Source organism: Phalacrocorax carbo, chromosome 1 (genome assembly GCF_963921805.1).
Source record: "Phalacrocorax carbo chromosome 1, bPhaCar2.1, whole genome shotgun sequence".
Taxonomy (NCBI): Eukaryota; Metazoa; Chordata; class Aves; order Suliformes; family Phalacrocoracidae; genus Phalacrocorax; species Phalacrocorax carbo.
Genome location: NC_087513.1, coordinates 215,617,473 through 215,632,199, shown reverse-complemented (window position 1 = coordinate 215,632,199; position 14,727 = coordinate 215,617,473). Strand labels below are relative to the sequence as shown.

Here is a 14,727-nt window from a genome sequence, read left to right as displayed (position 1 = left end):
TTACAGAGCTATGAGGGCATTTCAGAGACACAATTAAATTATCCCTCCCCTTACAGCATCCTGCACCGAGCTTTGCTCCAACGCCACTGCAATGCTGCAGCGCTGCCAGAGGCTTTTACCCCACCGATGGAAGAAAAAAGCAACACAACTTTCAGCAACAGCATCTCCCCTGCACGATGATGCTGCCAAAACCCATCCCCAGAGGGAACACGTGGTTTTTCCTTGCGTCCTCCCTCCACCGGGCTGCTTGCCAACACATCCCTCTCCGGGAACCCTCCCCGCGAGTTGCCATAGCTACTGGCCGACACCGCGACAAGCTCTGCCGCTCGGCTGAGACCGGCGCGTTCATCTCCTGGATGCGTGGGGTACCCGGCGGGAGGCTGTCACTCAGCCATGGCACGTTAGCCCCATGCAAACCCAACCCAGGGCTTTCCATACCTTCATAGCATCTTGCATGGGCAACCTCTGACCTCCCCTTTCCTTGCCCATCTCAGACCTTCTGCACATCCATTTTATATCTGAATAATTAGAGTAAAAAGCATGATCAAAGTCCTGATCTGCAACCCAACGTGCCGGCCTCCACAAACCCAGCAAAGGGGAAAAAAAAAAATCAGACCTTTGCATCTAATTCCCCCATTAGTTTTAGGAACTCCAGAGGGTTTGCTCTGTTGCACTGGTAGTAAACATGGCTCAGGCTGCAGAAGACTTTGCAAGACGCCGAGCATCCTTTCAACCTCCCGCTGGGGCTCGGGCTGATGGAGCTCCCACAGTCAAAGTGGATGTGAGAAAGGAAAGGGACCCCACTTCACAGCGAAATGGCACCCTGAGGGCACCTGCAGCTTCTCCTTGAAGGTCTCGGCCAATAAACCAACCATCAGCCCCATTACTGCCCAAATCTGGGAATGGGACAAGCCAGGACTTGTGCCCCTGCCTGTGTTTCCAGCCCATCTGAGCATGATGCACTGATTTCTTTCAGGCAGAGCTGCCTGCCCGAGAGCAGAGGCGCAGCCTCCTTCAAGGTGAAAGGCAAAGGGAAATGTGGGAGGAAGCGTGAAGCTCAGCAATCAGGGCTGATCCTGAAGGATTTGCTCCTCCTCCGTCCGGATAACCTCTCCCCTTGCCATTCACCGAGCACGCAGACACAGAACTGAGGTTTCTTTACTGCAACCCACTGGCCTGGACAGCTCCAACCTTCCCAAAGCCAAGTTTTTAGCTGGTCTAACTGGATTTCTGGAAAACCCAAACTGTCCAGCTCCCCATAAACATATGCTTTCTAAGATGTCTGTTCATCTTTGCTTTGGAAGAAATAGATTGGATCCCCTTCTTTGGGAGACGACCTGTCTGCCTATCTTCCCTCCTACCTATGTGGCCATGGTACCTTCTGTAGCTGATTTAATGGGAAGAAATCAGGAGAAAAAGGACACAGTGGAGGAAGACATTAACTAAGTCACCTAATAATTAATTGCACATAAGCATCATGTAATTCACAGCTAGCCCTGACACACAGGAGTCCCACAAGAAGCATAACTTGTTCAAGAGGAGCAAGACTGGGATGAGCAAGGAAAAGGAAATGTGAGACATGAAATCCAGTGCATGAGCTTTTCATCCTACAGGAGAGGAGGGACCCTGCAAGCTGGTCCCACAGGGCTTTGGGGAGAAAAAGGAGATCTGATCTGGGCTTTGGGCTTAGGTAAGACCCCAGTGCCAACGCCAGCTCTCTTGAGAACAGCCCTATTGATTTCTACGAGAAGAATAACCTTGCTATTTGCAATTAATATATAGCTCCACTGCATAAGGCCACTGTTTTCTTTAAACACCACCTTCATTTTCCTTCCCTTCCTGAGCTGGCTAAGCAGCAAAGCACCTGCACAGCCCCACATACCTTTTAAAGAACAAGAAAAGCAAAGCAGCAGCCAAGCAACATTAGCAGGGCACCAGCGACCTTGCAAAGTACTTCGGTGAGAAATCTCTGGCCGCTTTCCAAGGCAGCACCTGCAAGGTTGGGCGGATAAACACCACTGCGAGAGCTAATTGACATGGGGAGGATGTCGCCATGCAGGAGGGAGCTGACTGCAGTCAGTGGGAGACCCGCGGATGAACGCGGGGCTGCCGGGAGCCAGCCTGCAGCTCACAACAGCCTGGATTTCCTTGCCCGTACAGTGGAGATGGAGTAACCGGTGCCGAAATGGTTCCTTTACAGCTCCGTGGTGGTATTTTTAGAGTTAAAACCAGGTGAATGCAAAGCCTGGTGTTAAGCAAGCCCGCACCAGCAAAACAGCAAGGTTTTACAAATCTACTGGCAGCAAGGACATGCTGGGAGATGCTTCCATGATAATAAAATGATAAATAAAAATCCCCTGCCGGTGATATTATTTTGTGCCCCTGAATTGCAGCCTGGAAGACAAACCCTGAGTGGAGACAGACAGCGATGCCGGGGTCCCCAGGCTGTACCCCAACGCCAGCCCGTCCCAGCACGGGGCACGCTGCTCACCACCTGCTTGTTTTGCACCACGCAGCACCATCCCCAGCCGCACGCCCCGGGCGGGCTGTGAAGCAGGAGTATTTGCTTCCCTGCTCCACTGCACAGCGGTGTAAAGTGCTGTCTGAAACAAGCTGCTCTCCTTTTAACCACCGGTTAAATTCCCCTCTTCAAGGTGTCTTTTTGTGCATCCTCACAGTCAGGGACAGTTGCCCGAGGGTCATATCCTCACCCCCAGGTAACTCTGCTTGTGTTAGAGGGGCTGAAGTGATTTTAAGCGCTGGAGCCAGCCCCTCTCTTTCCAGGCACGAGCAGCACATCATTTCAGACAACCACCCATCAACCTGAGAACGTCCCTCAAATGCATCTTCCTTTGCAAAACTGAATTACAGCTCCACCAAAAATAAAAAAAATAAAATGAAATTAAAAAAATATATATAAAAAAAGCAGCCTCCCCACCTTCCCAGCACCAAAACAGCCTGCTTTGTAGTCTCAACAGCACAGCTTGCAGCCGGGTCCCTAAAGCAGCAGGACTCCCTCCGTACGCACACCGTGTTTGCAAAGTCCTGCGGGGTCCTTTCAGGTGAAGGCACCGCTTGAGCGAAAGGAGTTATTAATAGAAAGCAAAATGCGTTCGCTATATAACAGCTGCAATGTTGGACTTAGGGAGGAGAGACGAGCTGGAGGTTAAAGCAGCAACTTGGTGAACAGCTTGGTTTGTGTGTGTGCATGTGTGTGCGTGTATATATATAGACACACACATAATACAGAAATATAGAGGACGTCAGAAGGATATCCGGAATGCTGCATTATAAATTGAGATAAATAAAGCTTCCATCCCATAAAACTTTCCTAAAACTGCCTTCCCCCTCCTGGTTGGTGCTGACGGTCATGCTAGCAGGAGAGCATCCATGCTCCTGCCCCGGCACAGCAAGGTTTATTTGAAGATTAGTGCTATGAATACATTCAGCTAAGAGCAAAGAAAAGCAATATTGATGCAGGATAGAGTGCAGAAGTACTTAGAAAGTGAAGGCTTGTTCAGTCGGTAGGAGACAGGAAAAGCAAAGGTCATGCTCTAAACGTGAGAGGAGACAAATTTACAATGGCTGTTTGTGATTTATTGGGCAAAAGGAGGGCAGGGAAATTCCTGCTGTCTAAATTAGCTGATCCCTCTCCTCTTCTCTTTATTTGTTGTTTGTGTTACAGCAGTAGCTTGAAGCCGCCAAGTGAAAGTGGGGTCTGCTCTACAGCATCTGCTCCTGCATCCCAGAGAAGCTGGTGGTCTAAACAGACATGGCAGTAACCAGCAGGAGAGACGTTTGACATGTCCTTTGATAAAATAACTGACTTAGCAGACAAAAGAAATGTGAAAATGTATCTGGTTTCAGTAAAGCTTTGATACAAGGCCACGTGGGAAATTATTAATTAAGCCAGTCAACATGAACGTCAGCAGAACAGGAAATTGGGCAAGGAACTGGCAATGATGAGTGTTGGAAGGCTGAGCTGCAGCCTGGAAGGAGGTTAGCAGTGTTTAATATTTTTAAGGTTGACTTTGGCACAAAAAAGTAGGACAACACTGATGAGACCTCCTAATGACACAACGTCGTAGGCAGCACCAATACAAAGGAGGATCGGGATATCATGGAGGAAGAAAAGGATTGACCTTGACCACCGTCTTCAAAATAGGATGAAAATCATTAGTACTAAGTTCTAGGCTTGGTACTAATCACCAGGATTTTTCGCTAAAGGATGGGTGCTCCATGGCTGGAATAGCCTAAGGAGGAGAACAACGTGGAGGTCCTGGTTATCAAAGGGTGAGGGATTCATAATGCATCTGCGATGCCCACAAACGTGCCATGGGAGTCTTAGCAAGATGGGGACCTCATCTCCAAAGGGCAACAGTCTGCATTTGTGTTTAGGAAACAGTGATTTCATCTAGGAGAGCTGGAGAGAAATGGTTGATACCGGGAGTAAAAAGGAGACTAAAAAACTTTGGCTTGCTAGCACCAGAGCCAAACAACATGGACACTGTACTTGGAGACACTGAGAAGTGACCCCAGAGAGGAGAAAAGCACTAAGTAACCCAGTGCCAACACAACAGCAAACTATAACCTGTCCATTGACTCTGACTGGAAATGAAATGATGGTTGCAAACCATGAGAGACTGAGGTCTTGTCCCACCCTTCCAGCTGGCACTGTGCAACTAAAAATTCCCTATTTCTGAGACAAAGCCTCGGGTGTTACTTGTAAAGACTAAATAAACTAAATAGTTAATAACATAGGGGGCATAAGAAGGAGTGCGGCCAGCAGGGCGAGGGAGGTTCTCCTCCCCCTCTGCTCTGCCCCAGTGAGGCCACACCTGCAGGGCTGCGGCCAGTTCTGGGCCCCCCAGTTCAAGAAGGGCAGGGAACTGCTGGAGCAAGGCCAGCGCAGAGCTGCCAAGGGGATCAGGGGCTGGAGCATCTCCCTTGTGAGGAAAGGCTGAGAGACCTGGGCTTGTTCAGCCTGGAGAAGAGAAGGCTGAGGGGGGTCTCATCAGTGCTTATCAATATCTGAAGGGTGGGTGTCAGGAGGATGGGGCCGGGCTCTTTTCAGTGGTGCCCAACGCCAGGCCAAGGGGCCACGGGCACAAGCTGGAACACGGGAAGTTCCCCCTGAACATGAGGAGAAACCCCTTTGCTGTGCGGGTGCCAGAGCAGGGGCACAGGCTGCCCAGAGAGGCTGTGGGGTCCCTTCCCTGGAGACATTCACCCCCCGCCTGGACACGGCCCTGTGCCCCTGCTCTGGGGGTGCCTGCTCCAGCAGGGGGTGGCACGGGGTGAGCTCCAGAGGGCCCTTCCAACCCCACCAGCCTGTTGTTCTGTGACTTACTGGTTCAGATGGTCCCATCCAGTCCTGTGTGCCTGCTGAGGTGACACAGCTGAGCAGGAGCAAAGGAAAAATTGCTCAAGTGCATTGACTCCATCACCTGAGTGCCACCTCCATCTCTTCCTCCCTCTCAACCCCATCCTACGGCACTCACAGCCCAGCTCTAGCTCACACAAACTTGAAGCAGCAAAATTGAGTAATGCCTACACTGTTGAGCAGCTCCCAGTCGGCTTTGGTGGCTGGATATTGTCCACCTTAATGTGATTGCAAGGAATATGTCGGTAATTACTCCAACTTGGAGATACTACTGCCCTTCTCAACTGGTGGACTACATCCAGAGGAGATCAAGACCAGAGCATGGCAGGACAGCTGCCTGTCTGCCGCACCCACCTCCATCCTATTCATGCTTTAGTAAATACAAGGGCTTCCTCCATGAGAATGGTGATTACGTACTCATACGACTGGTCCTTGTGGCATGAGCAGACGTCGTGTCTCCTCCTGCCACTAAAGGTACGTATCAAGTAACTGCTGAGCCAGAGCTCAGCCTTAGCCAAAGCTGCCAAACGTCTCTTTGAACAGCCATTTCTGGATGAAAGAAAACATCCTGCCCCTTCCCTTCCAGCTGAGAGCGAAATTGGATCCATTTGCCTACATGGGTCACTCTAATGGCACTCTCACCCAAAGTGGGAGTTCGTAGCCGAAATTACGCTGGGAAGTAGATCTGCCCAGGAATGTTCTCTGGCACTGAAGTCTGGGACAGCCCACGCTCACACGATTAGACCCCTTTAATCCCCAAAACAAGGTGGTTGCACCCAAACTGATGGTTGGGATGAGTTCTTTGCTTGTATCCACTCCCAAACGAGCCTGGGGAGAGTGCTAGGGACAGCTTCAATAACTGAAGAGCGTAGATGATCGTGACCCCATGTCCTGGAACTCTTTAATTTACTAGTACAGACCCAGCCTACGGATCTGATCAGAAATTTCAGAAGGCAATGGAAAATTCCCCACCACGTCTGGCGCACCTGACAGCACGAGCAGTGTTACTGAGTGTCTCACCAAGATGGGACACGTCCTCCACTGGAGATATTCAAGAATAGGTTAGATAAGATCAACCGAGTGTGATCTAGACGGTATCATCCCCTTCCCCAGAAATGGGATGTGGACCAGATGATCTCAGGAGTTCCTTCCAGCCCTACATTTCCACAACTATAATCACAGAATCACGGAATGGTTTGGGTTGGGAGGGACCTTTAGAGATCATCTAGTCCAACCCCCCTGCAGTGAGCAGGGACATCTTCAACTCAATCGTAATGATGAAGTTTGAATTCCCTGCCCTCCCCTAGCTCACTCCAGCCCTTCTGCATGAACATCCCTCCCTAAATTAGCTCCTCTATATCTCAGAAAAATACACAGCAAGTCTCCAGCACTGACTCATTCATCTCTATAGCTACTACAAATTCTCATCTGCTCCACATCCTTAGTACCTCCAGGGCTTGAGATGAATGACAGAACATTAGCAACAGGCAATTCATTAATACTAGAGGCAGTCCAAAATTTTCCATTGAAGCCTTTCTTGTTTTGTTTCCTCTGATAGGAAAGGAAATTGGTGGAGGGAAAACAAAAAATTACAGTTTTGGTGAAAGAAAGATCTCTTTTCGGTGAGGAACTCAAAAACTAGGTTTCACAGTATGACTTCTCTGGGGAAAATTCATTGCCTTATTACTCATTTCGATACTCTGCAAAGGGGATGAAATTTCCCCTTTCCCTTTTATATCTTTTTTTATTTCAGGGAAAAAAAAGGTAACAAAAGGAAGAGAGTGCAAGACAATGAAGAAGAAGGGAAAAAATCCAGGAAACACATAATTCTATCATTTTTCCCATCATTTTCAAACAAAAATGGAAAATATTAATTCCTCCTGGAATCTTTGCCTAATGTGCTTCTAATTATTCCATTTCCACCAGCAAACGCCACTGTCTGCACGTTTTATTGCCTTCTCTCTCTGCTTCCAGACCCCCAGGGTCAAGCCCAGCCCCCTCCTCCTCCCCTCTCCAGCAGGGAGAAGAGCTCTGCCCACCCCTTCCAGGAGTTCAGGGGGCAAAACCCCCTCCCAAGCACTCAAGTACTGGGGTCACCGGGGCCACCTTTGTGCCCAACACAGACAAAGCCCTCAATGATGCCACCAGATCCTCCTACAGGACATCAGAGAATCGGGCAAGAAAATGCTCCATCCAGCAGCAACAGCTTTCCAAGGAGCTGAAAAGCCCCCCAGGCTGGGTCCTGATCCCAACCTAAAAGTCAGGTCAGCCACAGAAACCTGGTGTTCCTAACCGCTGAAGGACGCCCTGGTCCTTACTCGGTCCCTCAGGGTCCACAGGCCACCACAAGAAGCAGGACTGCAGAGAAGAGGGGGGTGAAGGGCAATGCACCCTGCCCCTGTACCGCTGCTTGGGCGGCAGGTACTTTGGGGAGGGAAACTGAGGCAAGAAGCACCACAGTGCTGGAACCTGTGTCACGCCTGGTCACAGCGGTGGCTTCCAGCACCTCGACCCCAGAAGAAGAGGAAACAGGGGAATGATGCCCCAGAGCTGCACTCTGACCCCAGCCCTGATGCACTGTGTAGCGGCTCAGGTAGGTCACTCAGCACCTCTGCCTCAGTTTCCCCACAGCCAAAGAGGAACAGTCATGCACCTGGGAAAACTAATCCGGACTGGGACCCACCTGGCTGGGGAGCAGCTCTGTGGGAAGGGACCTGGGGGTCCTGGTGGGGGGAAGCTCAACATGAGCCAACAGTGGCTGCTGCGGCCAAGAAGGCCAACAGGGTGCTGGGTTGCATCAACAAGGGCATTGCCAGCAGAGAGAAAGAAGTCACCATCCCGCTCTACTCAGCGCTTGTCAGGCCACCCCTGGAGCGCTGTGTGCAGTTCTGGTCCCCGCTGTACAAAAAGGATGTGGCCAGGCTGGAAGGGGCCCAGAGAAGGGCCACCAGGATGATCCAAGGACTGGGAAGCTGCCGTACTAGGATGGGCTGGGAGAGCTGGGTTTGCTCAGCCTTGAGAAAAGGAGGCTCAGAGGGGATCTCATCCCCACGTACCAGTACTTAAGGGGCAGCTACAAAGAAGATGGAGGTTCCCTTTTTACAGAGTCCCATGGAGAGGACAAGGGGGATGGACACAAGTTGCTCTTGGGGAGATTCCGATTGGACACCAGAGGGAGATTTTTCACATTGAGGACAGTCACCACTGGAATAATCTCCCCAGGGAAGGGGTTGGCTCGGCCACGTTGGACACCTTCAAGAGTCGTCTGGACAGGGTGCTGGGCCGTCTTGTCTAGGCTGGGCTCTTCCTAGAAAGGTTGGACTAGATGATCCCTGAGGTCCCTTCCAACCTGGCATTCTGGGATTCTGTGACTGGCAAGCAGGTGCCATCATGCATGGCTTGATCATCTTCAAACCTACTTGCTCCCAATGGCTTCAAACCAGACGTTGCCCTGGGAGTCATGTAACTTTTGGAAACCACTAGGAATGAGCATGTCCTCCCACTGTTTCCCTTGGTTTGCCAAGGGAGATTATTTGGGCATAAATACATAAATAAATCCTATATATAAATAATTATTTAATAACTGTATATAGAGAAAGACGAGCAAGAGAAAGACGAGCAAGAGAAAGACGAGCAAGAGAAAGACGAGCAAGAGAAAGACGAGCAAGAGAAAGACGAGCAAGAGAAAGACGAGCAAGAGAAAGACGAGCAAGAGAAAGACGAGCAAGAGAAAGACGAGCAAGAGAAAGACGAGCAAGAGAAAGACGAGCAAGAGAAAGACGAGCAAGAGAAAGACGAGCAAGAGAAAGACGAGCAAGAGAAAGACGAGCAAGAGAAAGACGAGCAAGAGAAATATAAATAATATAAATAAATCTTATTTATTCTGTAGGATTTCTGGGCACGGGCAGCCTCTTGCAGACATGCACAGCCCCGCCGTTGCTGCTCTGGCCTCACTGAAGGCTTCTGGGCCCAAATGCTAATGCAAACAAATGACCCATCCCTTGGGCTGGGAGTAGCCTCCATCCCCCATGGTCATCGCCGCCGCGCATCGCCTCTGCTTTGGAGGTCTGGGCAGACCTGGGAGGAGGTCAGAGGCACATGGCCTCTGCAATATTAATTTGTCTTGGTATAAAGAGGTTAGAAAAGGGAATTCCTCCCTTCAGCATGGACTTCCCTGATGACCTTGGGCTAGTTGCTTACTCTACCCCATGCTCTGTTCCCTCACCTGTAAATAACACTCAGGGGTACCGAGCAAATTTAAAAACCATTACCACTGAGCTCTTTGGTTTCACCAAGGACTTGTTTCCCAGCCTCGGAGCATCACATTACGCTGATTTCCAGCAGTAGCAGAGGACTGTAAGAAAATCTCGCCTTGCTCTCTGCTGCTGGGGAGCCTTCACCCATGCACAAGCACAGCAAAGGCCGTGGAGGACAAGGCCCCAGTGAGCCATCCTTGCTCCTCGCTGGCAAAACATCACTAGAAGATAAATTCTGCTGCTGGGTGGCCCAAAACGTTGCTCATATAGTCTGTGGAGTCTCCATCCTTGGAGATGTTCAAAACCCACCCAGCGGGGACGCCTGTGAACAGCAAGGTTCTTGATAGTAATAGGGATTTGGAGAATTTGGCTTTTAAAAAGAACCCAAACAATAAACAACACTTCAAAAGATGCCTAATTTGAACAGAAAATGAGAACAATTAGCCACAACATCACTTATGCATTAATGAAGAGGCGCTTATGCTCCAGGGCTGAGCGTCAGAGCAAACACTTCTCTTGCAATATGCTGCAAGGAAGGAAAACGTGGAAGTGGGAGATGAGATGAGATGAGATGAGGACCCCGGGGGAAAGAGAAGCCGTAAGGGTGTCCTGAAAGACAAGGAACAGCACAGGGAGGGCCGAAGCCTTCAGGTTCTTCTTGGGTTCAACATCTGAGCTGACCCAACCCCTTTGCTGGGGGAGGAAACCCAGCCCAGCTCGCCCTGCTGCAACAGCGGCCGTAGGAATTTGCTGGAGCAGACAGGAGGGGTGGTGGGATGGTACGTGGAGGGATGGCAGGGTGAGCAACCTGCACTTAAATATGCAAATAAACAAGCCTAATTATGCTTTGCACCAGCGGAAGAGAACAACACAACAGCTCTCCAGCTTGAGGACAGCTTTCTGCTTTAGTCCTGCCATGGCTGACACAAGCCCAGACCTTGGAAGATGATCAGACAAAAAGCTGAGTCAAAAATCACGGCTGGCCAAAGCAGACGGAAGGACAGTGTCACTTCTGGAAAACACTTCCCCCACACCCTCCAAAAATCCCTGGCCATTTTCTCATGTCTCAGCCGACCACCGCCGTCACACCTGAGCCCGCAGCATCACTCACACCCCGCAGCAGGAGCCAGAGCTGGTGCCAAACTCTGGCAAAAAAACCCCAAAATACTCAAAATCTCACTGCTTGAACCATTTCCCACCCAGGGATACGGGAAAGGAGGTGACTGCCAGCTCTGCCGTGTCGCACAGCACCGGTGGGACAGAGGAGTCAAACCCCAGCTTCGTTTTAATCTGCATGAATTTACTACCTGTTTGATGGCAGGGTGTCACCTCTAAATCTCCCTAGGGAAGCAAATCCATCACGCAAAGGCATAAACACCTTGGCATTCACCTGGGTAGGGGGAGAAGCAAACCGGCTGCGATTCCACTTTTGCCACAACAAGCCCCAGCTTCGCTCTCTGCCACCTCCACCCCGGCCTCGGCTCCGCCAAGGAAAGCTCTGGAAAACAGGGTCGCGGCAAACCGTCCTGGCGAACGTACGCGCGAGGGCAGCCACCCCATCACTTTTGTTTTGCATTCCCGACACATCCAACCCCTTCCCCCAGAGAGAAATAACAACAGCGTCTCGCCGCAAGGAGTTTTGCACTCCGAACCCCAAACGGGGGGGGGGTCTCTTCCTGGAGTGAAATAAGGGCACCCCTTTCTAGCTCGGGGCGGGGGGGTGACGGAGGGGGGGACAGAGAGATGTGGCACCCCCCCGCTGTGCTGCATTAAATATGGCAGCATCCTAAGGCTGCCCCACCCAAGCGGCCTAGGACAAACGTCACCCGCATCCCGCCACATCCCCGGGACGCTTTGTCTCAGGGATGCTGCCGGCCTGGGATGGTACGTGGGACCCTCCCGTGAGTGGGGTACCCCACTCGTGCGTGGGACCCCCGGGGATGCAGCGATGCGGTCGGGATGCTGGTCCTTTTGGGCTGGTTGAACGGCGGGCGGGTTCCTGAGGCGCCAGGGATGCGCTTGGAAAGGACCAGCAGCGATTCGCACATCCCAGGGAAGCGCCCAAACCTCCCCCTGGTGAAAGCCAAGCCGGTGGCGGGTGTCTCTGAATTTTGGGCTGCAAAGTGGGGCGGGATGAGGGACACCCGGACCTGCTCCAAACCCACCCGGGAAAAAGGACCCGTGGATTCACTACCTGCAGAGCACTCACCCACGCACCATCAGCACCCGGAGAGGTGGGGAATTTTAAAGGATTCCCCCCTAAAATGTTTCAGAACTGCGTTCGCCGGACTCTCAGGGTGGGATATCCCCCCCCGGGGATGGCGGGCGGGGATCAGGAACGGGCTGGGGCGGGGGGGAACGGGACCGGGGATGGGCTGGGAGGGGGGGAACGGGACTGGGGATGGGCTGGGAGGGGGGGAACGGGACTGGGGAAGGGCTGGGGGGGACGGGGACAGGACCGGGGATGGGCTGGGAGCGGGGAAACGGGACCGGGGAAGGGCTGGGGGGGACGGGGACAGGACCAGGGATGGGATGGGGGGCACCGGGGATGGGCTGGCGAGGAGCCGGCGGGTTGGGGGTCGGCCCGGGGGGGGTCTTACCTGTAGGACGAGCTGACCCCCGCCGCCACCTCCTCCTTGATCTGCCTGTTGAGAGCATCGGCGGCCGCCCGACCCCTGCCCGCGTCCGGGGGCTGCCCGCCCGCCTCGTCCGCCTTCTTCCTCCCCTTGTCTCTCCCATCCCCGGCTCGCACCGGTTTGGGATGCTCATCCTCCCCCTCGGGGTCTTCCTCTTTCTTCTCGGAGCCGGGGAGCACCTTCCGCCGCTTCTCCTGAGCCGGTTTCTCCGGGGACCCGCGATCGAGGGCGAGGACGGGGGAAGGTCCCGGTTTGGGGATCCAGGGGTGGTCGCCCCGCTTGGGGATGGGCCAGGCACGGAAATCCTTCTGGTACTGCGTCTCCTTCTCGAAGGGCGTGTCCGAGGGCTGGTACTCGCTTTTGGGTTTGCAGCTGGGCTCCGGTCGTTGCACCTTCCAGGGCTTGTAGTCGTGTCGCATCACGGAATCGGCCGGGGGGGAGGCGTGGGGGGCCGCGCCGGGCCGGGCCGGGCCGGGAACGGGGTCCCCCCCCGCCTCGGCACCGGGCTGGGTGTCGATGGGGGCGGCGGGGCGCGGGGGGGGCGCGGGGGCGGCGGGCTGCTCGGTGGCCTCCGAGTATTTGGTGAAAACCAAAGGGACGGCGATGTCCGCCTTATCCAGCTGGTTCCAGAACCGGGCGATGCAGCAAGCGCGGGTGATGCAGGGCCACGCCATGGCGGCCCCGCGCAAAAGCAGCGCACCCCGCGCAACGAGCGCGCCCGCGCCCGCGCCCGCACGCAGGGGGCGGAGCCGCGCGGGGACACGCCCCGACACGCCCAGCGCGGGGAGGGCGGGGTCTCGGGGAAGGGGAGGGGCTTGCCTGGCACGGGGAGGTGGGGGGGTGGGGCGGGCACACGCGCGTGAGCACGCGACTGCATGCGCTTGTGCAGGCTCAGGCGCGCGCGCGTAAGGCGCACCCATGCGTGCGTGTGCAAAGCACGCCCACGTGTGCATGGACACGCGTGTGCAGCCCCGTGCCTGCGGACACACGTGCAAGGCACGGCCATGGGTGTATGTGCAGGCACACGCGTGTGCACAGGCATGGAAAGCACGCCCACGCGTGGATGCACAGCCCCACGCCCGCACACATGCGTGCAAGGCACGCCAATCTCTGTGCGCACACGCGTGCACAGTCACACGCCTGCACGCACGTGTGCAAAGTACAGCCACGCATGCATGTGCAGTTACACCTGCGCACACAGGTGCAAAGCACGCCCATCTGTGCATGCATGGCCCCACATCTGTGCACACGTGTGCAAGGGACACACGTGTGTGCATGCACACACGAGCAGCGCCACACGTGCGCACACACGTGCAAAGCATGCCCATTCATGCGTGCACACACATGAGCAGCTGCACACACACGTGCAAGGCACGCCCGTGCATGTATTCACACGCATGCACATTCACACACCTGCACACACATGTGCAAGGCACCCCCATGCGTTCATGCACAGCCCCATGCCAGCACACACGTGTGCAAGGCATGCCAATTTCTGCATGCACATGCATGCACAGTCACATGCCTGCGCACACACGTGCAAGGCAAGCCCATGCGTGCATGTGCAGTCACGCACGTGCACACACATGCAAAGCACGCCCATGGGTGTATGCGCATGCATGCACAGCCCTAGGCCTATGCACATACTTGCGAGGCATGCCAATGCATGCACGAACACGCGTGCACAGTCACGCACCTGCACACACACGGGCAAGGCACACCCATGAGTCCATGTACAGTCGCACATGTGTGCAAAGCACGCTCATGTGTGCATGAACACGCATGTGCAGCCCCATGCCTGCGCACACACATGCAAAGCTGTTCCCATGCGTGCGTGTTGCAGTCACACACGTGCACACACATGCAAAGCACTACATACACCCATGTGTGTATGCACACGCATGCACACTCAGACACCTGCAAGGCACACCCATTTGTGCATGCACACACACGCACAGCCACACACACACGTGCAAGGCATGCCCATGCGTGGATGCACACACATGCACAGACACACCTGTGCACACAGGTGCAAGGCACACCCATGTGTGCATGGACATGCATGTGCAGTCCCACACATGCGCCCACATGCAGATATGCACACACGTGTGCAATCGCATGCATGCCCCGACATGCACACAGATATGTGCACGCATGCACAGATGCATGCATGCAGATGCAGACGCATGCACACAAATGCATGCCAGCACACGCAAACACATGTGTCCACACACATATACATGCACACACACCTGCACATGGCTATGCACACAAGCATGCGCACATATACATCCACATACACGCATGTACATGGTCGCACACATACCTGCGCATGTGTACACCATACACATGCAAAGACATGTGAACAGACACACATACACGCACATATGTGCACATGTGAGTTCACACGCCTGTGTGCACACACACCTGCTCGCACACATGCATACACAAA

At 53.7% G+C, this 14,727-nt stretch overlaps 1 protein-coding gene across 1 annotated transcript in view; it reads right to left on the bottom strand.

Moving 5' to 3' along the window:
- The window catches only part of MAP6 (microtubule associated protein 6), a 48,364-nt gene extending 35,348 nt beyond the window's left edge, over positions 1-13,016 (bottom strand). Inside the window, exon 1 of the mRNA XM_064441539.1 lies at positions 12,240-13,016. Coding sequence (XP_064297609.1) covers positions 12,240-12,949 — 710 coding nt within the window. The 5' untranslated portion in view covers positions 12,950-13,016. The remainder of the gene's footprint in view (positions 1-12,239) is intronic.
- Between the last annotated feature and the right edge of the window lie 1,711 nt (positions 13,017-14,727).